This window comes from Corvus cornix, chromosome 9 (assembly GCF_000738735.6).
Source record: "Corvus cornix cornix isolate S_Up_H32 chromosome 9, ASM73873v5, whole genome shotgun sequence".
NCBI lineage: Eukaryota > Metazoa > Chordata > Aves > Passeriformes > Corvidae > Corvus > Corvus cornix.
The window spans coordinates 25,229,552-25,255,307 of record NC_046339.1 but is presented as its reverse complement, the minus strand read 5'-3'; the positions used below and the strand labels follow the sequence as shown (position 1 = coordinate 25,255,307).

At 51.2% G+C, this 25,756-nt stretch overlaps 2 protein-coding genes across 6 annotated transcripts in view; one reads left to right on the top strand and one right to left on the bottom strand.

Annotated features, from left to right (window-relative positions):
• Positions 1-14,249, top strand: part of NGEF (neuronal guanine nucleotide exchange factor) — a 48,704-nt gene extending 34,455 nt beyond the window's left edge. For all 3 annotated transcript variants that reach the window (XM_039557234.1, XM_039557235.1, XM_039557236.1), the window contains 8 exons: positions 1,601-1,730; positions 2,486-2,560; positions 4,496-4,585; positions 6,102-6,265; positions 7,692-7,847; positions 10,319-10,398; positions 10,844-10,948; positions 11,597-14,249. In XM_039557234.1, the coding sequence (XP_039413168.1) occupies positions 1,601-1,730; positions 2,486-2,560; positions 4,496-4,585; positions 6,102-6,265; positions 7,692-7,847; positions 10,319-10,398; positions 10,844-10,948; positions 11,597-11,769 (973 nt within the window). In that variant the 3' untranslated portion in view covers positions 11,770-14,249. The remainder of the gene's footprint in view (positions 1-1,600; positions 1,731-2,485; positions 2,561-4,495; positions 4,586-6,101; positions 6,266-7,691; positions 7,848-10,318; positions 10,399-10,843; positions 10,949-11,596) is intronic.
• Positions 14,250-14,702: 453 nt separating this feature from the next.
• SNORC (secondary ossification center associated regulator of chondrocyte maturation) lies at positions 14,703-25,561 on the bottom strand. 3 transcript variants are annotated; one of them, XM_039557242.1, is made up of 3 exons: positions 23,613-25,561; positions 15,558-15,743; positions 14,703-14,844 (listed from the first exon to the last, which is right to left on the bottom strand). In XM_039557242.1, the coding sequence occupies exons 1-3, from the start codon at positions 23,704-23,706 to the stop codon at positions 14,735-14,737; spliced, it is 390 nt and encodes a 129-aa protein (XP_039413176.1). In that variant the 5' UTR covers positions 23,707-25,561; the 3' UTR covers positions 14,703-14,734. The 3 variants fall into 3 exon arrangements, with proteins under 3 accessions (XP_039413176.1, XP_039413174.1, XP_039413175.1); XM_039557240.1 differs by having other exon boundaries at positions 14,752-15,743; positions 23,613-23,726; positions 24,273-25,561; XM_039557241.1 differs by having other exon boundaries at positions 14,752-15,740.
• Positions 25,562-25,756: the final 195 nt, after the last annotated feature.

Sequence of the window (25,756 nt, the reverse complement as noted above, 5' to 3'; positions counted from 1 at the left end):
ATATAATATAGATCTCTGATGACAAGAACAGCCACTGCTTTTCCCAACCTTCTCCGCAAGGCATTTGACCTTCCCAAAGTTCATACCTAATTCTTTTTCAGAAAACAGGATTTTCTTAAAAGGAGGGAAAAAAAGCTGGTTTTTTTAGATCTAGTGTTACACACACAGACCTAGGCCTGAGGATATAATCCAAGATATTTTTGTAGTATTTTTCAAGTTTAGCAAGTCTTTTGGTCCAGTAGGAATTCCCTGATACCAGCTCAAAACAACAAGTGCCCTACAAGCTTGTCTTTCAGAGGAGGAGAATCAATTTTTCTCTAGTTACAATGTCCTGGATTCTTTTAGGACAGCCCATTGCACATGCTGCAGTGTATTTTCTCCTATAGCAGCAGCTGGTTCAGGCGAGTGTAACAATCTCTAATCCTTTCCTTTCTCTGCTCTCAAACTTTTGAGGGAAAAAAAGCATTTTAAGGGGCCTCTATTGAGCTTGGCCAGCTGTTCTCTCCAAAAGGAGGGTACCACAGAGTTTCCTTCAGTCAGAGGTGAGCAATACAGCTGCAGAATAGAAACAGTTTGCCCACAGCCATTATCGAAACACTTAGAAGCAAAGCAGCAATAGGCTAGATTACTTGAAAAGGACCTGTTGGAGATGAGGTATTCCTAAGTGTGAATTCAGAGGGCAGCATTTCTTTTGTCTGCGGGAAAACATAAAGCAAATTGAAAAGAACAGACTCCCTTCCCCAGGCTCCCAGCTAGCACAGGAATTTTGCAACACTTGGCTGAACTCAAAGCCTGAGGTGTGTCACAGTTCCCCCCATTTGACTGTTCCTCGGACACACGCAGGTCCATTCTGCTGTGAGTCACGCTGTCACACAGGTACCTGCTGCAGAAGGGAGGAACACTGCCAGTGGCTTCTTTCGAATGTTTTAAAGAACGCACAATACAGGTTTTGCACAGTTATCAACCTCTGCATCCACGCTGTTTCGGCTAGCCAGGACTCCAACAGCCCGTGGCTGCCAGGAAGCTTTGTCTGCCTGTGGCAGCCGGGACTGCTCTGCTCTGCACAGCTGTGCCCTCATCTCCTGCAAACACCATCAGGGAAGGCACGGGCACGGCCCCTGCCCTTCTCAGGCCAGATAATGATTACCATCCTCTAGCTAAGCAGCAAGGAATGTTCAAGCTTGAGCTACTTTGTGGCTTGTCTTGTTCTTATAACTGTATGAATTTCAGCTTATCACAGAGTTCCAACTGTGTAAAAATATATAATTATGCCTCTGACTCATTTACTTGGACACACATACCCCATTCACATACACCTACACACACAGCGTATGCTGCTGAGCTGGATATGAACACATATGAACACTGCCATGGCTTGTACATTAGAAGACTATTTTTTCCCTCCCCCAACACTATAAATAGTTTTAAACTAAAATACACCCAGAGGCATTCAGTCCCCTCCTCCCCTCTTCTCTCCTATTGGGAGAGGCCAGGCAGATGCTGTCTCCGGGACCAAACCACTTTTGGGTCACCAGCCGTATACCAGAGTCCCAGGCAGGGTAGCACTCAAAATTCTCAGTTTCTCTGTCTCTCCTCTCAGGCAGGACAAACCAGCCTTTCGGGAAGTGATCTCACAGCTGGAGCTGGATCCCAAGTGCAAAGGCCTGTCCTTTTCTTCCTTCCTGATTCTGCCATTTCAAAGGATCACTCGGCTCAAGCTGCTAGTGCAGGTAGAGTTTTGCTCTTCTCTCTCTCACAAAGGTCTTCTGGATCACTCCTGGAATTTTCCTTTCCAGCAGCTGTGAATGGGGCTTAGATACAGCCACAATTGACCCTACAACTTAATGAAGCCTTTCCACAGAATCAGACATTCTCCATAACTATGGGAAAAGGATTTCAGTCACTCAGAGTCCATCCCCAAATTAGTGTAGAATTTGCCAGATAGCTTTTACTGAGTGAAAGAGTTGAGGAGGAACTTTGTTTAGCTGCCAGAAGGGGTAGCAACAGTCCATTAACCCAGCTGCTTGATGGTTAGGATGATGACACACAAATGCAGAACAGCTGGATGACATAGGGATGCTACACTGTTGTGGCTTGGGCCAGACTGTCAGCCATTTTCTTCCTGTGCTTTGCCATCTTATCTAAACACTGCTGGAGAACATGCTTCTAGGGATGAGGAAGCAGCTCAGTCCCAAATGGTCTGAACCCACTGGGATTACCAATAACACTGTCTGTTAGTGCCAGCTCTAGTTACTTATTAATTTATTTTTATAAAATAAGAATCTGCCTGTTGTATTTCTCTTGCATATAAGGTCAGATGGGAACAGGTTTTAATGAGAAAGAGGAACTAAGAGGTGAGAGTCACTGTACTCTGTTACCTTTACTGTAATTAGGCTGATGGCCAGAAGTAATTTGTAGGCTAGCAAAGACCTTTCTGTGCTCTCACATTGGGATCAGCATTAACACAGCCTTTCCTCCCCTGCAGAATATTTTGAAGAAAGTGGAAGAGAAATCTGACAGGGAATCCACTGCCCTGGATGCACATAAAGAACTGGAAACAGTAAGTTTGAATAAGTTAACAGAAGGCCATTAAGATTAAACCACCATGCTCCTTCCACATACACATGCCCCTGAAAAAATCACCTGCAGACTACATTCTATCCTGGAGCTGTTTCTCTGAATCCTGTCACTGTGTTTCAAGAGGTTTTTTTTTTCCTAAAGTCTGAAAGATGGACTAGTCTACTTGCACTTAGATGTCAGTGACAACAAATCCCTTGCTAACAATAGATGTATGTTTCTGCCATAGGAAAGGACAGAGAATGTTTTCCCTTAGAGTCTGCAAGAACACAAACTGGTTTTGCAGACACCTGAAGGTGATGGATCCCACTGAGAGGTGTGATTAGGTGCAGAGTACAACTGTGTCAGGTTTCCTCTGACACAGCACACTTCTTCCTCTGACCTAGAATAACAGCTTCTAGTGAAGTACACAAGCCAGCTTTTAGCCCTCTTCCCTGAAGCTGGTAGGTAGGTGTGGTGTTCAGTTGTGCTAGTTACTGCTGTGTACAAAACCCCAGGAAGGTAGTGGGATGTTTCCCATCTGGGCTGTTCCTGAAATGGTTAGACAGGATAATGCCCTATCTGAATGGTCTGCATGTAGCTGGCAGCTACATGGGCTGGGACAGTGTTTCAGCTCTTCTTCATCAGAAGCTTGGAACACCTCCTGACTCCTGTAGTTCAACACAGTATTTGAAATTGAAAACTGTGCTAGAACATCAGTCTGAGGATGGGCCTGCAGCTTCTGACTGATACGCTAGAACAGAATAGGCTCTTGGATTTGCCCTGTACCAGTCTAGGAAGTGTACACTTGAAGATCACTAGGGATAAGGATGGGAACCTTATCAATGAAGGATGTTCTCCATTGCATTAGTGTTCGCAGAATCCCTCTTGACACACCTGGTAGCCAATTATTTTTCCATTGGTCAGTAGCCTGAGAAAGGCTGCTTCTGTAGCATGCAGATGACTACAGCTGCTGATGGAAAAATGCTGGGTTTGTATTCAGTTATCAGTGACTGACATGATCAGTTTGCTAATTCTTTTGCACGGTTAAACACTTACCTGTAAGTGTTCATGCTTAGATACCTAATATCCAGCTAGGTACAGGCATCACAACAGAGACTATCTGATGCTTATTTTTTCTGTAGGCTTATTTTCTCTCTTTCTATTTGAGAGGGAAGAGCTGATCACTGTTTCAGTTGCTGATACTCTGATGGATTTTGAGTAGCAGAAGCAGAGCACAACGTGGAGCTTGTTCTCCAATGTAATTTTTCTACCTAGCCAGTTCTCAAGAGAGTTGCTCCTTATGAAACAGGCAGTGGCATCTAGGTTAAGGTCCCTGGAACAGCACAGTGCTTGCACGTTGGTTGTGGTTTTTCAGTTAGAAGTTTGTACTCCGAACACAGATGGGCTCTGTATGATGAACGTCTCTTTCTCTGGGACATTTCATAGCCCTGGCATGTAGTGCTCCTTGGCAGAACTACAGCATTTGCATTTTTGAAAAGAAGATGTTTGGCTTCATTCTCTCCTTGAAGATGATACTGCACATGTACCTCATTTCAAGTGCTGGGAACGGGGACAACGAGATACATGGTGTGTCGGGATCTGGAAAACGAGCTGTTCCTTTTGCTGTGCAAGCAGAAGCACTGCTTTATACTGTCTGGTTCAGTAACTGAATGTAGTCACCTAACATGTCCTCTGATGGTCAGCTTCCACTTGCAACACCTTCTGGGTCTTTGGGAGCTTTTTGGTTGTTCTGGTTTTGGGGTTTTTTTCCCTTCTCTTTTTCATGCAAACACAGTGCTGATAAAAGAGTGTGGCTTGGTCAATTCCTGTTACAGCAGGACACTTACCTGATCATGGTCAACCCTTTTCACACTGTCCCTCATCACTTACCTGCTTAAGGCCAGCAGAAACAAACCTTTGTGCTCTCTTTTCCCAGGTGGTGAAAGCATGTAATGAAGGTGTCCGGAAGATGAGCCGAACAGAGCAGATGATCAGCATCCAGAAGAAACTGGAATTCAAGATCAAGGTATAAGCACAGGCTGGGCAGTTTTGGTTCACTGCCTGCACTTTGCAGACAGCTTTCGAAAGGGCCCCTCCAAAGGGGCTGCTGCAGGCACAGCACCCGTGTGTGCTCAGTGCACACCTGCTGCAGAGGCTGGGGCAGCACCAAGGCTAGCATGGTGTGCATGTACACAGGTGGGACACACTGGCATCACCTCTCCTGTGCACTGTGCTCCAGCACTCAGGTCTGGCTCTTCCCTTTCACCTCTCTTCAAAATGCAGGTCAGCTTTCAATTGTTATTTTACATACAAGTTATGTTAAAGGTAGATGAAAGCTACAAAGCGAAACACTTTAAAACTGAAAAATACCCAAACAAAGACTGTCCCACCATTTTAATTCTTTCCTGTACTTATGCATTGTGTACAGTCTCAAAATACCTCCTGCTGATCTGTTTTGGCTCCACTGAGGGAATTACTGAATCAGTATTTAGGGGTGTCTGACCAGATCTCAGGTGATATATACCATGGAATTCCAGTGCTGAGTCTGAAGTTGTCAGTTCTTTTCTTGAATGCTATAGAGATGCTTCTCAGGTCTGTCTGCTTCACAAACTTTAAGGATCATATTTAGCTTCCCAGCAATCTTTTTATGTACCTGAACAACTGAAAACAAAAATATTTGATTTTTATAGAGCACTTTATCAGTGTGTCAGGGCTGGACCACAGTCCACAGGACAGCAGTAGGTTAGGGGAGTTACACAGCTGCCTCCACCTCTTGTACAGCAGAGGCTGTAATGACAGGCAGGAGCTGGTTCATCTCTGGAGCAGATCTGCCTTGGGAACTGGCACTTCTTGGGAACTTCTGGGGAGAAGAGTGCAAGGAGGTGAAAAGAAAGATTGTGCCACCATGCATATGATGAGCACTGGGAGCAAAGGTGGAAAGAGTTGCAGTAATACAGATCTTTTTTAATATTTCAGTCATTTGGAAGTGTAGTGTTCTTCTAGTACAAGATGTGCTTTGTCCTGGGCTTCTTGGTTTTAGAACAATATGTGTTAAAACTCTAGCAGAAGTGCTGTGGTGGGTGCGTGGACAGTATCTCCTCCTGACTGGGACAAACCCAACCAGAAGAAACCTGTTTAACCTGGGGTGTTTTGTAGCCAAAAGGCCAAATCCGTGGTTTTGAAAGTCAATCTCCCTATCGAGGAAAGTTCAGCCCAGGTGACATGATCTCTCAGAAAGAGATCAGGGCATAGGTTGTTGTTTCATTCCAGCACTTGGCACTCCCGCATTGCCATCCTTAAATGTTTGCCCATCCTCAGGCCCCTGCTGTGCCCCTGTCTGACTTCTGTCACACTGTGCTGGGCTGTGTAGATGGCAGAGCACACTGCCCTCTCCTCGCAGCTCTGCTCCAGCCTCTGGAGATGGTTGATGGGAGTTCACCACCCTTTATTGTGCATCTCTTGTTGCTTTCAGCATCACAACCACTTGAATCCGTGGGGTTTTGCTGCTCTCCTAAACTTTGCCATCTTTTCCTCCCTTCTAGTCTGTACCCATCATCTCTCACTCCCGCTGGCTGCTGAAGCAGGGGGAACTGCAGCAAATGAATGGTCCAAAGACATCACGAACGCTTCGCACCAAGAAACTCTTCAGAGAAATCTACCTGTTCCTTTTCAATGATCTGCTGGTGATTTGCCGGCAAATTCCTGGGTGAGTGCAAAATTCAGGTAGTACATGGAATACTTCATTAGTTCTATTGCCCCAGGTGTATCCAAGCTGTGATGCTGTGACCCCGTCCTGTCCCTCAGGCACAGGGAGGGTGGCCTGACATGTACACCTCCCTCCAGCAGTCACCTTGCCTTTGAGCACAGCTGACTCTTCATGGGTGGCACAGCTCTCTCCAGCTGAAAATTTATGGCCAACAGGAGTTACACAGATCCCAGGCCAGGTCTGCCAGCAGGGTAAGCTGTGGATGCTAAAAAGCTAGTAGAGACCTTCTCCCAAGCTTCTCACAGCTTTCCTGTGAGAAGCTTTCATTCTCACGCAGTTTCTCATGAGAAAGCAGTTAGAGAAAAGTAAACTCTTCGCAGCTGCATAATTGTTATGAGAACTGCATATTGTTTTGGGTACATGGAAAAATATTTACAGATGGGCGTTATACCACTCAACCTATCACCTTGAGAGGTGATGGGTGAATAGGCCAATCATGTAATTTCTTTATTGTGAACCACACTATAAAAGATGAGCTTTCCATTAAACGTGGTCTTAGCTGTTGCTTCGGCCATATCATCTGACCTGCCTTATGTTGTAATTCTTTTCACCATCCCTGCGTGCAACAGCGACAGTAAGCGACCATGCATCCAGCAGTTTCTGCAGGGTGGCAGTGAGTTACATTGGCTGGTGGGCTGACCCCAGAGACCTGTCTTCTGGTCAAGAAGTGATTTTTGACTTATCACTGCCTGAAGAGCAGCTCAGATTTAGTCAGTTAAAACTCTAAGAAAGCCGACTAGAATGTTAGAGTAGCAGGGAGTGGTATAAATTTCGGCCTGAGGCCAGCAGTTATATTTGACATGGTATAACCTGCCTCAGGAGGAGGAGGATGTTGTTGTGCTGAGGATTGTGTCTTGTGCAAGCAGACACTGGTGAAATACAGCAGCAGAGAACAGCACACTCTTTGTGGCGTGAACTAGACCCACTGGTAGGGAGCACCTTGCCCACCCACTGTTCCTAATGAACATGTTGCTGCAGTGTCTGTACACTGGGAAATGTTTTGCTTCTGTGGCAACTCATATCCAGAAAACACAGAGGCACTTTATGAATAGGAATGAATTAAGCCTCACTTAATTCCCTCCCTTTGAGGGAGCGCCGTCTGTGTTTTGGATGTGGGGAGCTCAGACAGAGCAAGAAACTTGTTCCAGGCGCTGAGGGATGCCCAGCATAGAGCAAGGAGTGGGTTCCTTGCTTTGCAGTGGGTTTTCATAGCCACACGCTCATCCCTTCCCACAGCAGGACATCTTTTTTTTCCTCCTACTATGCAGCAGCTCCTGGTCTGTGTCCTCAGTACAGTTCTGGGTGGCTGAAGTCAAAGTCTCCTGCAATAACCACAGTTTTTCATAATCTCTCTAACCTCTCCCAGGGACAAGTACCAAGTGTTTGACTCTGCTCCCCGAGGGCTTCTTCGGGTAGAGGAGTTAGAAGATCAGGGGCAGAGTTTGGCCAACGTCTTCATCTTGAGGCTGCTGGAGAATGCAGATGACCGGGAGGCCAGCTACATGCTGAAGGCATCATCCCAGTGAGTACCAGTCAACCTGCCAGCGCTCAGCAGCGCTCTCTCCCTTCATCCTGCCTGAATGGGGACCAGCTGTCCAGGCTTTCCAGGGGTGGGCAGGGAGGGATCCCACTGCTGCAGCTGGGCTGGCCCTACCAACCTCTCTGCCCAACATAACTCCCCCGAGGCTGCTGAAAGGCACCGGTCACATAGGCAGGTTTCTCTCCTGTACAGTGCATGTGAGGCATCCAGGGTGGAGGACAGGCAGGCAGTTCCTGTTCTGGGACAGAGAGGTCAGAAATCAGCCCAGGCACAGGGGCCCAGCTGATTTACAGCCTGCAGCATATTCGGAAAGTAAAACCAAGCAGTATATACACTGACACACTCCAATGGCTCCGCTGACTCACAAGGATCATGGCCATGCCTGACCAGCCCTATGAAGCAAAGTGTCTCCTGCTTGTGGGTGAAGGTGGGAGAAAAGGCTGCTTCCTCTGTGCCTCCACAGCCAGTGCCAATCTTGTGCAGCCCTTCTGCTGCTCAGGGCCTCCTTGTCTCCCTGGATACAGATTTTCTGGTTCACTGATTTTTCACTTCAGGCTCCAACAAGCTCAGGCTGGGCAAATGATTCAGCTGTGCTAGCATTGACCCGATTGTTTTGGAGCACAGGGCATGGCTTTCTCACTGACTCAAGCATTAAGAGGCCCACATTTTCTAGCCACCAGCTAAACAGCTCCTAGAGACAATGCACATCCCCAGCTTGATGTTATCTGCTGTCAGTAGGCTCGTGTTCATCATCCATATTCCTAAATGAACACCAGCCCCAGGGTTGTACCCTGACCCCCCCCCACTGCAGCATCAGCATCAGGACAATGAGCAACCCAGTAGAGTGAGCAGCTGCACCTTCTCCCCAGACATGTGGCTGCAGCTCTGCTGCACTGAAAATAGAGATGTCAGTCACACTATGCAGGGCAAGCGCACGTGTGACGTCTGTGAGGCTTGGCTGTGAAGCAAACGATAAACCAGGCCAGGATTTGCTCAGCTCAGGGGAGGCAGTTGCAGGTCCATGCTCTGCATCCTGTCCCATCTTCTAGGTGGCCACAGCAAGTGTGTGATCCAGAACATAGCTTGCCAACAGGTCTTGAGCACTGAAATGTGACATAGCAACTGCTGAAGGCTGCTGTTCCAGAGGTGCAGGAATGATGGAGGCACTACTGGACACAGACTGAAAAACTAAACAATTAGAAGAGATAAGTGGGTGCCAAACAGAGACTTCTGCATCTGTTCCACAGCTCTTGCAGGTCTTGCATCAGGCAACAAGACTTGCTCAGTGGCAGCTTGCAACTCATGTCCTGGGTGGGCTCTGCCAGGAGCTGAGACTTTATTTGGACACAACCAGTTGCACTGACAGAAATAAGAGTGTGGGGGGGCTCCTTGCAGGCTGAGCGGAGCTGGGCACTGTGGGCGGATCCATAGAGCCCTGCAAGGATCTGCGTGCAGGGCCAGCATGCAGACAGGGCCACAAGCACCCTGGGTTTGACCTCTACATGTTATATATAGCTCCTCTGGGCACAAGGCCTTCATCCTGCACACGTTCATGGTGTTTCCACTGGACCTGCAGGTGTTTCCACTGGTCCTTGGCATTGTGCTTCATCACTGAAGTATAAAGTATTCCCAACCCCCCAGATCAATCTACCAACACTTGTCCTTTACATCCCCCTTTCAGGGCCCTCTCTTCTCAGAAGACACTCCCATGGCTTTTCGTGTGTGTCAAGCTCAGGCTTTAAAACTGCCTGAGAAAGTAGAAAATTCTGGCTCTCTGGCAGCACAGCTGGCCCTCCAGGCAGGAGCTGGAGCCTGTGAAGGTGAACTGCCCCATTTCCTAATGGGGCTGAGGGAAGCCTGAGGGGAGCCAGGCCTGGCACTTCTCTAGCATTTGTGAGATCGTCACCCTCCCAACTGCAAGTCCAGGTTTTGCAGCGTGCTGTTCACATGGGTCTTGCTGCCAAGCAAGTGGTACCCTTGGTGTGCTGCAGTGTTCTTCTGCAAGGGAATTAATCAGCTCTGCCCTTTAAATGTTCCCACACAGCAGTTCTGGGAATAAATGGTTCCTGTAACTGCTTATCTCCAGGAAAAACTGCTCCTGTTGACCAGCCCAGCCAGGAGCTGCCTTTGCTTGTTACTTCTCAGAGAATGCCAGGCCCCCCACCTCGCTGCCGGCTCTCAGCAGCAGTGCTGCTCCCCAGAGAGGGACCATGCTGCCTGTGGGGGGACAGCCAGGGCTGTGCAGCAGGGCTTGGAGCACTGTGCCACATGTAACATCCCAGCTGCGGTGTACAACAGTGGGGCTCAGCATCACCACTGAGCCCAGGACCCTGGATGGGGAGGCAAGAAAAGGCTGGGAGGAAGAATATGAAGTCCAGGACTGGCTGGGCAGAAGAACTGGGGCCCCTATAACTCTTTCACGTTCACAGCCTTGGTTTGTCTCCCCTATCCAGGAGTGAAATGAAGCGCTGGATGATTTCACTGGCCCCAAACCGGAGAACCAAATTTGTTTCATTTACATCCAGACTTGTTGGTAAGAGACACAGCATGGGACCTGGGAGCTCTTCACCCCTAACCCAGGGCACCTTATTCTGCCTGATCTCACTGCAGCCACATATCTGGGACCTTTGCCAAAGCCAAACCCCCTCCCTGGGCTCCCCTCATTTTCCACCATCAGTACCTGCATGTCTCTAGGCCTGGCCCTGGCTTCACCCCCTTCCAACCTGGGCTGGGCTGCACCGGCACCCTCCCTCCACCCAGGCTGCCCATGGCTGGCACTATGGTGGTGACATGAACCCAGCTCCCTTCCCAAGAGTTGCTTCCCCAGTCCCTGTGGCTGGGGCATTCCCTGGCTTCCCCAGGGTCCCGACCAGATCAGAGGGACCAGGTGCAAAGCTCATGGGCTACACCCAAGCTGTGCAGTCCTTCAAGAGGTTCCATCCCAGTCCATCCCTCACTCTTGCCCTGTTCCTTGGCAGACTGCCCACAGATCCAGTGTGTCCACCCGTATGTGGCCCAGCAGCCTGATGAGCTCTCCTTAGAACTGGCTGATGTCCTAAACATCCTGGACAAGACAGATGACGGTACAGGGGATGGGATGGGGATGGGGATGGGGATGGGGATGGGGATGGGGATGGGAGTCCCTGTGGAAGGATGGGCTTTGCTCCAGACAGGCAGCTGCTAGTCTCTCTCTCTCTAGGCAGGGAGAGACTCTGGCATCAGTGTCGCAGCCAGAGAAGGAAGTTACTGCCTTCTAATAGCCAATCCAAGTTGCCTAAGCTGTGGCAGCACTGGCACAGCTGTCCCAGCTGCAGCTGTGGGCATGGTAGAGCTGGCACAGCCACCCCAGATATAACCCAGTGCCATTCTTATCTTCATGATGGTTCACAGTCACATGGTCCTGCTCTCTGGGGCAACTCTTACAGGTGGTCTCAGTCACACTGGGTGTCTGCTGGGGACCACTCCTGTGGCTCCAGGGGCAGCAGAGAGCACTTGGTGGCAGCAGTGCCTGCTTTCTGCTGGCATCCCTTGAGCCAATTGTTCTCACACGATGCTGCTCAGGTGAGCAGGCCTCCTTGCTGGATGGACAACCTGGTTCTACTCCAGCACAGGCCTCTGAGTAGCTTCCAGAAAGCTCTGCCAGCTCCAGTGGCTCTTCCCAGCACAACTGTCCCAGTGCACAAGCAAGAGCCAGTCCTTCCCCACTTATGCCTGTCTCTGTCTATGCTCAGGCTGGATATTTGGGGAACGTCTTCACGACCAGGAGAGGGGCTGGTTCCCCAGTTCTATGGGGGAGGAGATCCTGAACCCCAAAATCCGAGCCCAGAACCTGAAGGAGTGTTTCCGGGTGCACAAGTCAGATGACAGTCAGAGGAGGAAACTGGGCAGCAGAAACCGCCAATGACTGCCGGCATCCCCAAGCATCTGGAGTGCTTCAGAGGGGCAGGAGACAGAGGCTGCCACCTGGGAGGAGGTGGCAGCTGTGGGACACCACGGGGGACCTGGTGCACCGGACGAGGCACACCACCCATGAACAAACAGACTGTCGTTCCTAGGCCCCCTGGAAGCACTGGTCCTTTCCTGGAGATCAGCGCTTTAAACTGTAAAATATCCCTTTTCCAAGTGTTCTGTAAAGCCCCAAAGAGCACGAGTTCAATGGATGCTGCCTGAAGGCCACTGGGTGCTGGCCAGATGAGCCACATGTGCTGGCTGGGGCTGGCTCAGGCTGCTTAGGAAAGGCAGTGGCCACAAACATCACTAAGCAATTAGTATCACCCAGTTTGAGCACTAACAGCTCTTTGCTACCCTCCAAGTCTGGAGTGCTCTGAACACAGCATTTCACATGGGTAGAACTGAGGTCAAGGAGCAGTCTTGCTGTCTCTCAGAGCTCATTGGCAATGGGCTGGGATGAGCTCCAGGAACTCCACCACCCTAGTCCTGCTGTGAAGCTGCTGGGCTCATTCCCACAGGCAGACCCTTGATCTGCTTCCAGTCAAAAGCTCTGCAGTGTTCCACATCCAGCTCTGCTCCAGCAGCAGCCCAGCCTTGCCAGCCCTGACCCACATCTCTGCCTGCCTGACAGCCTCGAAGCATAATCTGGGCCCTGCCCCAAGGCTCAGCCCCCTCTTCCACAGCCCGCCTCCTTCTTCAGGGCCACCGCAGGAGCGCAGCATCCTGGCCTTTCCTGGTTGATCTTGCACTTGTGGTCCCTGCTACTCCCTGCTGCCAAGGCCAGAGCAGGGGTAGCTGTGCCAGCGTCGTCTCGCACGCCCCATGAACCACGGGAGCACCGGCAGCCTGGGCTGCTACGGAGCAGGCGAGTACCCCGACCTGGGAGCTGCTGTCCTGCGTGCTCTGGGAGGCCCAGCAACCGCTGCCTGCATGCTCGTAACCCACCCCCACCAGCCTCCCTGTACAGGCTCACCTCTCTGTACATATGCAAGTCCTGTGGCCAGCAGAGCCGGCTCATCACTCCTTCCAGTTGTGGCACTGAGCAACGCAGGAAGCCCCAGGCACAGCACTGAGAGCAGCGTGGGAGACAGACCCACAGCAGCCGCCTCTTGTTCAACAGTCCCACACGTGGCTGAGCCCAAGCTGTGGCCACTGTTCACTAGGAAAATCAATTATTTGGCACCTTTCTGTAACACTGAAAAGGATTGTCTTCCAGGCACCGTGGCCTGTGCTGATGCATGCTCTGGCCGTGCCACAGTTCTGCTCGGAAAGGGAACGGAGAGCAGCCGCCAATGGAACCACACAGTAGCCATGGGCACGGACAGGAGCACAGCCATGCCAGCAGGAGCATGGGGAAGAAGCAGGGCACTGGCAAGCTGTAAGGGGAGGCTCTGGAGCTGCTTTTTGGACCACATGGGGTGTGCAGTGTGAGGCTGAACACAGCTGAGGCAGGTTCCAGGGCTGTCCCTACTGACACCACAGCCCTGGGACAGCCAGGCCAGAGCCAGCCCCCAGGACCAAAGTGGTAGGAGCCACAGCACTGAAGGGGGAGAGAAGGCATTCTTCACTCAGGCCCAGATCAGTGCCACCATATTAGCATGTGACAACAGCCAGCAGGGCTGTGCTGCCCTGGCCACCTGTAGCAAGTTCACACTAGCCAGAAGTTCCCACTCACTGCCCAGCCCCAGAGCTGGGCCAGGAAGGACTCGCAGCCTCCAGTCTGGTGCATTGGGCAGATTTAATGGGGACACCCCAAGCCAGGTCGTCCCAGCAGCACCCCAGAGTCGGCTTTCTGAGACAACCAGACCTCCAGCTCAGGATCCAAACCTTGCAACAGCCACAACTTCACTAGTGCAAACCCCAGACGAGCTCCAGCTCTAGGAATTCCTTAAAATTACATGAGAAATCACCACATTCCACATCATCCAGCTTTGCAGCCCAGCAGCCAGCCCAGTCGAGCCCAGGCCCTGCAGCCCCACAAGCCTGCCTGGCATGTTTCTCACAGCACAGAAATGCTCCCTTGCCCATCAGATGTTTCACCAGTTCCCCAGTGCCAGGCTGCCAGTGCCTCGCTGCACTGCTCCAGGGAGAGGGGCTGAGTGCTGCTGTGCCCTGTCCCGTCACTCACCACCAAGCCCTGGGATTGCTCCAGCCCCTCCCGCTCTGTTGTGATTCCACAGGACTCCAGACCCCAGGCACAGGCCATGCCATTTTCAGGCGCCGAGTGGCACCCAGTGTTATTTCCTCAGACCCAGCCCTGCACGCCTTCATCTCAGTGGTCTCCAGTGTTGTACAGGGCCAGGCCTGGGGCCCACGAGCACAGACTGGAGCCCCCCAGCCCTTGCCAGGCTGCCTCAGCGAACTGAGGGGAACTTCTTGTTGTCTCGTTTTTCTGTGTGATAAAATGTAGCTGAGCAAGCCAGCGCCAAAACACGTGTGTGTCTCCTTCCTCCCCTGGACTGAACACTTGTCTCCTTCCCAGACCCCTCCGGTGCAACTGGCCCAAATGCAGTGGGTGAAAATGGGGCTGCACACGAACTTGGGGTGGCTAACACCCATGAACAACCCTTCCCTAGGAAAGCTGTGCAGGGTGATGCCCAACACTGTTACCATCAGCCAGACTAGATCCAGAAGGGCCTCCCAGCTCAAAGCCACGCACTGCCACAGGTTCCTCTCCTGAGTGGGGTTGACAGGCCCTGCCAGGTCTGTGTCACCCAGAAGATGCACGCACACACACACACACACACACACCCCACGGGCAATGAGCACCCGGTGCAGCCTGGCTGCCCAGCACAGGGGCTGCAGTGCTTTTCCTGTATCCGAGGCACCATTTCTCCCAGGGCCCCAGGCAGACAGCTCAGGAGCAGTCGAGGGCTGGAGACGGGCTGGTTGTGTAACAGAAAAATCTTTTATTGAGTTCAGGAGGCAGAGAACTTTCTCAGTGTGATGACGACCAAGGCCACAAGCACAGATGTACCCAGGAGGGAGGCAATGACAATGGCACCAATAGCTCCGGGCCCCAGCGAGCCTGCTGGGACAGAGAACAAGGCGTGAGGTCAGCAGAGGCAGTGGGGCCCAGATGGGAAGGGCTGCAAGGATCACCCCACACCCCGCATGTCCCCAGGCATCAGGCCACACTCCTGTCCCAGAGCTCCCTGTACCAGCCATGTCCCATGCCCTCATGCAGCCCAGGTGTGGTCGGGTGCACCTTTGGGCAGGGGGCTGTAGCCAGCCACCACCACCTCAGCTAGATCCCAGGGACAATGACAGCTGCCACAAAGGGGGTCAGTGGTGCCCAGCTTTCCTGCTAACACCCACACTGGGAGAGTTGCTTTGCTTCTGGCAGGATCACATCCCAGCTGGTACTTGGTTCAGTCAGGAGCCACGAGCCAGGAAAGACACTCATGGTCCCTGTTCAGGAAGCTCCAGGCCCGCTCTATCCTGGAGAGCCGTACCTGCACTCAGGGTTTTCTTTTCAGGGCAGGTGCCTGCCGTGGCAGGTCATGGGGCAGGAAGAAGGGTCTTGGAGCCATCTTGGGGCTAGCAAAAGCTCCGCAAGCAGAGGCTTCTCAGCAGAGAAATTTCCACGAGCAGGCAGTACAGGCAACCCTCCCCCTCCCCAGCAGTGTGGCTTTAACCCCTCCCGGGAGGTGACAAGCCCACAGGGAGCAAATCCACCGTGAGGACATTCCTGGCTGCCGCGGGAGCGAGCCGCGGGCAGTCCCTCTCGAAGCCGCTCACCGTCCCCGGCGTCCAGGCGGTGCAGGTGGGTGGTGTCCTCGGGCTCCAGCTCGGAGGTGTACGGGGGGAAGGTCGTGGCGTCCGACAGCCGGGCGGTGGTGGCGGCAGCGTCGAAGGGGCCGGCTCCGGAGGGCAGCTCGGGCGGCTCGTTCCAGAGGGTGGGGACCGGGCCCTGCGGGTACTCTGCTGGAAGACAAGCACCCATGGGCATGGGGGGCCCGCTCAGGCTACTAGTGACAACCACAGCTCAGCAGGTCCCTGGACTCCACCTGCCTTCCAGCTGCCCCCGGGGTGAATGAAGGGTGACCCGAGGGCTAAGAACCCCTGTATGGCAGGAGCCCTCCTCCGAGGGGGCACCACCTCTGCTCAACAGCCGTACCCAGAGCAGCCAAAGGCAATGCTTTTGTAGCAACCTAGCGCACACACGGGACAACACAGAGCCCCCCCAACACCCTGCAACCTCTGCTCGCACACAAACAGGCCCCACATGAACATCCACAGCTGGTTTGGTCGTGGATGCCCTTGGGACTGGGCTGGGAAGGGCTGTCACACTGCCAACAGACAGAGGCCACCAGGCCACCTGTGCTGGTCAAATTCACAGCATTTCAGGGCCCTTCTGTCCTGCACCACCAGCCCGTGCAGTGCAGGATGCCCGAGGTGCTGGCACAGCTCAGAACATGGCTCCCCCAGACAGGACCCCAGAGCCTCAACTTCCCCTTGCTGCACCCCCGCCACACCGGAGAGATGAAAGCCTGGCCGGGCTCTGTGTGTCTCCTGTTATTCCTTCCTGCCGTGGGTCAGAGACCAAGCCAGAGAGCCCTCCCTGTCTGTGTGTGGCTCACCGAGTGCTCCCTGTCAATGCCCAGCTTTGTTCAGGTGGGCCCTGGCGGGAGTAGGAGACATTCCACAGCTCCTGGCTGAAACCGCTGGGAATGTTGCACCGGGATGGGGAAAAAAGCAGGGAGAAGAAAAACGAACAACACCCACTGCCAGGCCCCACCTGAACTGACACAATGTTATCAGGTCTGGGAAAGAGGGAGTCAGAAGAGCTGGAGCAAGCAGCCCAGGCTCCCTGGGGCAAGGCACAGAGGTATCCCCAGGCACCCCAACTCTGGCATGTGAACTTTGGTGTACAGGGGCACTTGAAGACTTGTCCCAGGCTCTCTGTAGCCCAGGAAGAGAGGTGGCAGCAGCACATCTTGGCAGTGCCAGCCCCAGCTTTAAGTGCCTGGAGCACCCTCCTTGCCTCCTGCAGACAGAAGGCACTGTGGGAGGAGAGCAAAGAATCCTCACTAATGGGCTCCACCACACTTTGCTCTCCCTTAAGATCCCTCCCTGGAACAGGAGGGCCAAAACACTCACCTCTTCTGCCTGTACAAGCCCGCTGAGAACTTACTGCAGGGGCTTGCATCAGAGTAGCTCCCACCATCCCCAGAGCTATTCCAGGCTGCCCACAATCTTGGGAACATAACAAAGTTCTAGACTAGTTTTGAAAGCTCTTTCTACAGGCAGGAAAGCTGCAGGGTGTCCAGCGAGACAGCTGCTAAGTTTAACTCTGGCCCAAGAAGCATCGAGAGAGACAAATAAGTCCTGTGCCAGTTAGATCCAGGCAGGGACACCCAGCCTAAGCTGGGTATAGCAGAGAACACCCTGTCCTCACACACTTGGTACATCCATGGTCTCTGCACCAGAGGAGGCATCTCGGCTCCCCTGTACAAGCACACAGAGGTTTGTGTTCCACGAGGGCTCCCCACAAACACCTGAGCCTTTGCAGGGCCCTTCCCAACCTCTGCTGCAAAACCAACCAGCAGAGCTGAAGGCTCGTATCCCATTCCATGGCTCCTCCACAAACTGCCATTTCCATTGGATGTCTCTAGTTTAAATCCTGTTACTTCACTGCCAGAGGATGGAAAAGGAGGAAATACAGAATTCAGTGAGCAAATGTAGTTAATGCAGAAGAGAAGCTGAGCAGAGCTGGACTATTTAGCTGGCATGGGGAAGCTGTTGGTTTAGGAACAGACCAAACATACAGAATGCTTTGGAAGCCCTGGTTCTAGGCTGCTTTTGTAAGGGAGAAGCTCCACACAGAAGAGTCACACTCCAGCCATGACCTTCCTGACTCTGTCAACACCCCCGGGACCAGAACCAACGCTGCCACTGTCCCCACCTGGCAGAGGAACGCAGTGCTGGGAGGAAAGCATTGCTTCCTTTCCCAAGGAAGTTTTTTCTCTCCAGAGCTGGGCGTATGCCTTGCATGTGACTAGAGACTGGTGTTAGCTCAGATGATCTTTAACAGATGCAGGCACCATCCAGGGAGACTGTATGACCTGGGCTGGGGCTTCCCAATCCCCTCTCAAAGGGATGAGGAGAGAGCACTATCTCTTCAAACCACAGTGTAAAGGTCCCACAGGTGCCACCAGACCCAGAGGTGCCAAAAAGTCCCTCCAGTTCTCAGTGCATCTAACTCCTGAAAAATTTATGGCAGCTCTCTTTAAGCAGGGCACAGAGCTTGTTTTTGATAGCCAAACACAGAGGGAACAGTCGAATTTGTTTATGATCTCCGTGATTTTTTAAAAACTTGGATGGTTGCTGGATATGTATTTTGTTAATGCCCCTCATCTGACTGACACACACTTTCCGTTTGCCCGCACAGAACGGGCAGAGTGTGCTAAACATGCGTTTGCTGTCCGGAGTTTTTGTGGTTTTACCCTAACAGCACTTCAGCCCAGGGAAACACAACCCCTTTCAGTTGGGTCTGGTGCCTCAGGAACAGTTGTGAGCTCAGAGGCAGCAGCCAATTCCTGCACACACATCGAGTGAAATACCCACAGCTGAGCTCCCCAGGAGCCAGGGCTCAGTGCTGGTCCCCTCCTCAGCTCCTGCTCCTCAATGCTGCTGGAGCAGGTGCCGAGGGCCTTGCCATGGGCACACAGCATGGGGGAACACAAAACAAGAGGCAGGTTCCTCCAGAGCCCATTGCTGCAGCCTGGGAGAACATCTGCTCATAACCAGCACTGTTCTCTCCAAGGATCGCCTTTGATTTTCCCTCCTAACCCAAAAACTCGCGTCCTCACGTGCCTCCACTCCTGCCAGCTAAGAAGCCCAAGCACCCATCCAACTATTCTCATGCATCCAGCAGGTTTCTTTAACAAGCAGAAGTGTCACACCTGCTTCCCTGACGGTCCCAGTGAGTGTCAGCCACACTGCCACTGGCTGACACATCAATGGAGCCACATCAAATGCCACAATCCCATTTCAGTCCCCTGGCAAAAGCAAGAAGAGTGATGGGAAGGACAGAGTTTATGTCAGGTACCAAAACCCAACATACGCACACTATTAGTAAGGTCTCATGTCTCCAAGTGAGACATGAGGGCCTTTTCCAGTCACCTGTTGGACAGAATCTGGAGAGCCCCTATGTACAGGCAGGGGACCCAGTTCAGGACATTCAGTTCTCTGCTCTGCTGTCAATGTTTTGGGTGACCACAAGTCCTGCTCCTCCCAGGCTCAGTTTCTCTGTGCATGACCAAGAGACCAGGATCTGAACACGATCAACAGGGAAAGCAGCACCAGAGGGGCCAGGCCTGCCTGCCCACACCGTCACTGTCATCCTGACTGTGACAAGGAGGATGTGGCCTGTGAACCTCAACAAATGCCTCAGTGACAGCTCTAGACCCAGCAGCAGCCTTCCCAGGGAAAGGGCAAGTTGCAGGGAAGCTCCATGGCCATGGGGCAAGAAACAGCATTTTTAACTTGGAAAAACACCCAAACACGCTGCCATCTCCAGGGAGGGAGTGCAACCAAGAGCTGGAAACTAAATATCAAAGGTAAGGTAGTGCACGGCTTTCCTGTTCACCCAAGAACTTTGTAGAAATAAAGAACTAGCAAGAAACACACTCAAAATATATCATCCATCACAAGATCACATGTTTAACATCTGAGAGAGAGACATACCTTAGCTGTGCTGCCATCAGTCTCAGGACGAGTCCTACCTCTAGAAAACCCCCGTGGTGCACTCACATGGTTTGCTTGCCCTGGAGGGATTGGGCAGGGGCAGCCAGGGGCACATGGAGGGGCTGCCAGGCTGCTGAGGCACACGAGTGACCCACCACTGCTGAGGCTCTGTGCCTCAGTGCCGCCTGTTCGGAGGGAGGGAAGCCTCCAGCCCCTAGCACAAATGAGCTCTTCCACACCATTAGCCCTGTCTCAGCACTGAAGCACAAGCTGAGGGCAACTGTTGCTTTCAGACTAACACTAAAAGCCTTTTCATGAGAAATACAGTTGGAGAACACTTAGGAGAAATACATGCAATAATCTTATTGGAGTTTTACTGGAGACAGAATTGGACAAAATGGACTAAAATTATTAGAGTGTTTTGCAGAAGGCCAGGTGGATGATGACAGTTCTTCATTCCCACATGTTAACACTACAAATTGTCTTATTTTAGGGAAACCTCTTTGCTGTACAGTGTCTTCTCCCTCTCCCCAGCACAAGTTGGTTATAACAGAGGTAAGGAAACCAGAAGAAAATCTCAGTTACCATAAGGAAATACACGATGAGTTTTCCAAGTGATGCAGGGGCCAGTGGGACTCCAGACACATGGGCTGTAGGGAGCTCTAGATGATGGCAAAGGCAACTTGACAAAACTGCTATTTCCATGCTCAGAAAGAAGGTGGGGTGAACTGCCAGCAGAGTGACATGGTAGCCAGTGCCCCAAGTGCTTGGTGACTGAAAGGTAAGACTGGAAAGAGTCTCTACAAGTGACAGCCCTGGGGGAAGCCAACCAAATCTGAAGGAACCAGACCCTCCCCACAGGCCGACTGCAAAACCTTAAGGCAGGCAGATGTGCCCGTGTCACAGCACTGTCCCTGGAGGTTACTTGCCAGTGGCCAATACCCTTCCTCACCACAAGCTGCCTTCAGCATCTCATCGTCCTTACTCTTCACCTCCAACCTAGGTCCTTATTCAGGAGTTGATACCAGTGTCAGGAATTTATAAGGAGAGTTGGAGAAGAGCAAGGTTGGGTAATGGCTTACGAAGTCCTGGTTTAAGTCTGGACAGATCTGCTGGAACAACCACATCTTTTCCTGAAATTTGCCAACAGAACCTATTTACTGCTATCCATGTTCTAGTACTTAAGCTTTAGAAAATTTCCTAATCATCTTTTATTCCCCTGTAGTTGAAAACAAAGACACACAAGCTGCTACAGGAAGATATCCTTGGTGAAGGTGCTTTCCTGTATCTTCTCCTTTAGCTTGTGTGCTCTGCTGCTTTCTTCCCCCCAGGCTCATTCTGATGTGCTACTGCATAACAACATTATTTCCACATTAGCTCCGAACAAGCTCATGACCCCACATCTGAGTTTAAATACCAAATACACACGATTCAGAAGCCAACACCTTGCAAAGGCTTTGCAATAACTTCTATCTCACTTGGAGCTCTGAATCCATTATAGGAATTGAAACTGGGTTTGCTGATAGGAAAAAAAAGTAAAAAACAGCTCTTCACAATCCTCCTGTGCTCTAGGCCTACATGCCACTTGGGTTTGGAGAAAAAGGAAGTGGAGAAGGCTTAGGTTTGTCACAGGTCCTTGAGCTGGCCATTTCCTGTTGCACCCAGATGTTGTGGACAAAAGGGGTTAAAGATATGCTTGACTGCTTCCCCACCTTTGACAAAAGGGATATTGGAAAGAGCTCAGTAACTTCCCACTTTCAATAGTCACAGAGCCCTGACCATGCTTGTCCAGGAAACCAGACCAGCTGGGGAAGCAGCCAACAGGGAGAGGAGACTCATCCTGGACCTGGGGTCTGCATGGCCAGCGCCAGCTGCAGCCCTCTCCAAGGCAGAGCCTGCTCCTGGAGGGCTCTGCTGGGGAGAGTCAGAGGAGCTGAGACGAAAGGGCAGGGGCTGGTGAACTCCGAGGCCAGCAAGGGGCTGTCCAGCCTCAGGTGGCCAGAGCAGGCACAGGGCCAGGGCAGGGCTGAAAGGAAGCCTTCATGAGGAGCACAAAGGGCAGCCTGTGGCAGGCAAGGCCGGGAGCTCCCGTGTGCAGCAACGCAGAGCTGCGGTTCTGATGGATGCTAAGTATACTTGTTCACAGAAAGGCAGGGCTGTGTGTGTATGTGCTGAGACCAGAGGGCCCTGTGTGTGCCCTTCCCCTCTTTGTCTGCACCAGGCAGGAAATTTCCTTTTCTAACAGGATAAAAGGCAGAAAAAGTTCCACTGTTCCTCAAAACACCTGTACTGGGGGCAGGAACTCTCCATGTCGAGAATCATTCTGCTCCTGGGATGGCTTACTTGTCCAGGAGAGTTCTCTCCTGTCCTCTCTGAGGGAACAGGAAACAACCTGTTAGAGGCCTGAAGTCTCTGAAACACTGCAGAGAAAGCAGGGAGTCTCTCCTACACCCCAAGATCTGAATGTTGCATTCCCCAGTACAAAGCCCTTCAAGCCTCACTGCACGAGCACGACTCACCCAGTAACAGGATGAAGTAAACTTGGGAGTGTGTCACAGGAGCAAAATGACACGGAAAGGCAGCGCCAGGCACAAACCACAGCTGCAATGCTGGAGCAAGCACATGGAGAAGCTGGCAAGGAGGGGGAGCAGAGCAAATGCACCAAATAATGGAAATTTAAAACAGCATAGAAGAGATCCCAGCATGGAGAGGAAGCAGACTGAATTCTCACTGGAAATTAATCACTTCCTGCAGAGTGAAATACTGGAAATGATTAAGAAAAGACCTTACCTGGTATGGGGGAAGAGCACGGTCAATGCTTCCGCGAGCAAGAGCAAGGCACAAACTGAAACTGTGCTAAAATGATTAATGTTCCACTGTACAAAAAAAGCTCATGGTTTGAGAAGGAAAGTATCCACTTTTTAGTGCTCATTTCTTAGTTACTTTGAAGGTTTCCCAGCAAGAAGGTTGTTCTAGAAGGAGAGGATACCAGCTGCACTAATTCTGCTCCTGCACCCACAGATGTTCCAGCTAGGCACAGTGGTAAATTCCCCTACCCATATGAAAGCCCCTTTAAAAAGAAGTAATTTCATAATTTGATCTGCTAGACAGCTGGCCAGGATCTCCCTGCGAGGCAAGATGCTCAGAAGAAACTGGGAGAGAACTGCAAAACAAGGTTGTTCCAGGTCTTGGAAAGCAGGACAAACAGGAATTCGGGAAAACAAATGCTGTGCTCCTGCCTGTTATCTTGGCTCCAGCCATCTCTTCAGCCTCACCTCCACTGCAAGAAAGGCTTTGGGGGGAGCAATTCCCCACAGGAGTTTCCACCTGTACGCTCAGAGCCCATCAGTGCAGTGAGTTTGGAAGTCAGTTTTTCCCCAGCTGTAAAACCCACCTCAGACCTGCAGCCTTTGAAGCTGCCTGTGCCCTTGGCCCCCTGCAGCCAGCACAGCTCTGCTGAAGGCAGGAGCAGATAAGGCTGAAATTTGTAACGATCCCCAGAAAAACAGTGCCCTACACAACAGGCATCTCTCCCATTCTTCTTCCCATCACTCACTGAATGCAAGTCAGAGCCAGGCACCTTCCCAGCACTGCCTTGGTGCCCAAGCTCCAGAGTGACCCCATAAGGATGCACACCTTGGCTTTGGACTGAAGTTTTCATGGACACTTTCCTATTTCTGCCTAAAGCAGCTGTTGTGCTCTGCTGTAGTAGAGAGCACAGAAGGAACCAGGAATTGGCACACGTGCTTTAGCCAAGGAAAAATGTTCCCTTCCATAAATGTAACTTCTTCCTGCCATTAAAAGCCGAGGGACAGCCTGTCCCATCAGCTGCTGAGAGGTTTTCCATCTCCTGCTGACTGATGTGTCCACTGACCCTTGGCCACCAACACTCATGTAGGTGCTACTGCTGTTCTGCTTAGGAAAACTTAGAAAGGATTTTCTCCACTGAAAAGATAATCTTGCTCACCAGCAGCCACCAAAGCTAGTTTCCATTAATCGTTTATAATTCAATACGTATTTAGAGATGTTTTCAGGGAAGGAAGAAGAGAGAGAGGCAGTGCTCTTCCATGCTTTTGGGCTTTAAATGCAAACAAAGCTCCTTACCTGCCAGCACAGCAGGGACCAGGATGCTGCACAGCGTTAGCAGGACCAGGCGAAGGACTCTGTGGTAGGGCATGGCTTCTCTCAGGAAAAGCATCGGCAGGAATCCTTAAAACTCTTCAAAGCACAAAACAACTCAGAAATTTCACTGGTGTAACAAAAATTTTGTCCAGTCAAGTAAAAAAACAAAAAAAAAACAAACTCCTTCACAAGAGCAAGTGTGTAGAGAGACTGCAAAGCCCAGCAGAGCCTCCCTCACTCTGGCGAGAGCGCACCTCCTCCTAAAGGCAGCTCCACCCTCCCAAACTTATGCCTAAAACCCATAGGCAGCCAAGCAGAGCTGTCAGGACCCTGCCAGGCCACTGCACACATGAGCAGTTGTTGGTGAGCCCTTCCCAGAGGCCACCAGGACACTCCTGGAATGCCTTCCCTCGGGCTGGCCATCCCGAGGCACAGGAAATAACACAGGAGCCATTGGGGCAGCTCACCCCGAGACCAAGCAGCCCATTCGAGGGCTCTGCTCTCCCTCACTATGCAGGGTGGCAAGAGCATTGCAGGGTGGGGACAGCAAAGAACAAGGGCCTCAATCTTCCAAGGCTAAAATGCTCTGACACAGAGCCAGAGCAGCTCCATGGCATCCTTGTTCCTGGGTGGAATACTTACAGAGCTGGCCTGGGAGCCGTGGGTGGTCTCAGAACGGCTGTCAAAGTCTCCAAGTGTTCCAGGAGAGTCACCTTTGGCAGGCAGGGCCAGCATCCTCCTCAGATCTCAACTGCTCGGACATCACCTCCTCCCACCAGCCTCTGCCACTCCGTCCCTGCCCACCTCGGGGGCTCATGACAGTTCACAGCACAGAAAACCCAGGTTTGTTTCAAATCACATTGGCAGCAACAAAGACTGGGGAAAGGATGGGGTGTATAAAAAGGGGAATACTCCAGTTGATTGTCACAGAAGAAATTTCATTAGTATTTTGGAGCTGATACGATGATGAATACTTCATGGTTTCCCATCACGTAATGAATACAAACACCACCAATGTCAGTTCTTTATGCTCTGAAAATATGGCACAAGTAGTTTTGTCTTAAATTTCAGATTTTTCTGCTGAGAGATCATTTTGCCTTTTAGAGCCTCTATTTTCCCCTTCCCTACTGATCCAAATGACTCTTGCTACAGAAAAGGGCCCTGTCACAGAAGGTGACAGGGCAGTCACCTGAGCACACATCTGCACGTGCCACCACCTTCCCTCTGTACTAAACACAGAAACCAGAGTATTTCAGTATTAAGATATGTATTAATATATGTATCTTCCCCACTGGTCCATTATCTACAAACTCTCATGAGCCAAGTGAGGTCCTCGAGGTTTGACAAATTACTGCACATTTTCGCTGCTTGCATTTCTGCATTTTCATTTAGCAATAGAGGAGCTGTTCCTTTCCTGCTTCCCAGCTGAGCTGGAAACTAAAAGGCTTTTGTGTATTTGTAACATGGTGTAGAGCAGTCCAAAATTAGCTTGCAGAAATTAGATCATACCACTAAAAGCCAGAAAGCACTTATGAACCACACATCTTATATGCTAAAAAAAATTAGATATTAAAACAAAGTCAGGTTATCAGCCCAAACACAAACTCTTCTCTCAGACATCAGCTAAACATCATGCAAGGCTACTGTGTAAGATAGGCCTCAGCACACTTATTTTCCATGGTCATGGGAAGAATGGCAGGACATTTATCATTACCTTTTACTGGGATTTTCCACACAAAAACAAATAGAAAAAAAAGGAAAGTAAGTCTAAAAAGGGAAACCTACAAGGTGTCCCTGTGGACCTTAGGCTGAGGGGAGAAATAAAACCTCTCATTTAGGGCAGTGCATTGGAGTGCATGGGGTGGGCACCGACTGGCAAAGGAGGCTCCGTGGCCGAGTGTTTGTGTTAAGAGCAAACCAGCCATGGCTCGATCTCCCCTGCATAAACAGCACCAGCGTGAATGCATGCATTTCTCTACAGACAGCAGAGAAAAATTAAAGCTTTCTTGTTAGAAATTTCCAATCTCAGCTTACTGGTGTTTATTTGAACTCCAAAATTATCAAGTAGAAAAACCAACCAGTATTCCTCACCAGGGAAGAAATAAAGCAGCAGCTGTTGTTCCACA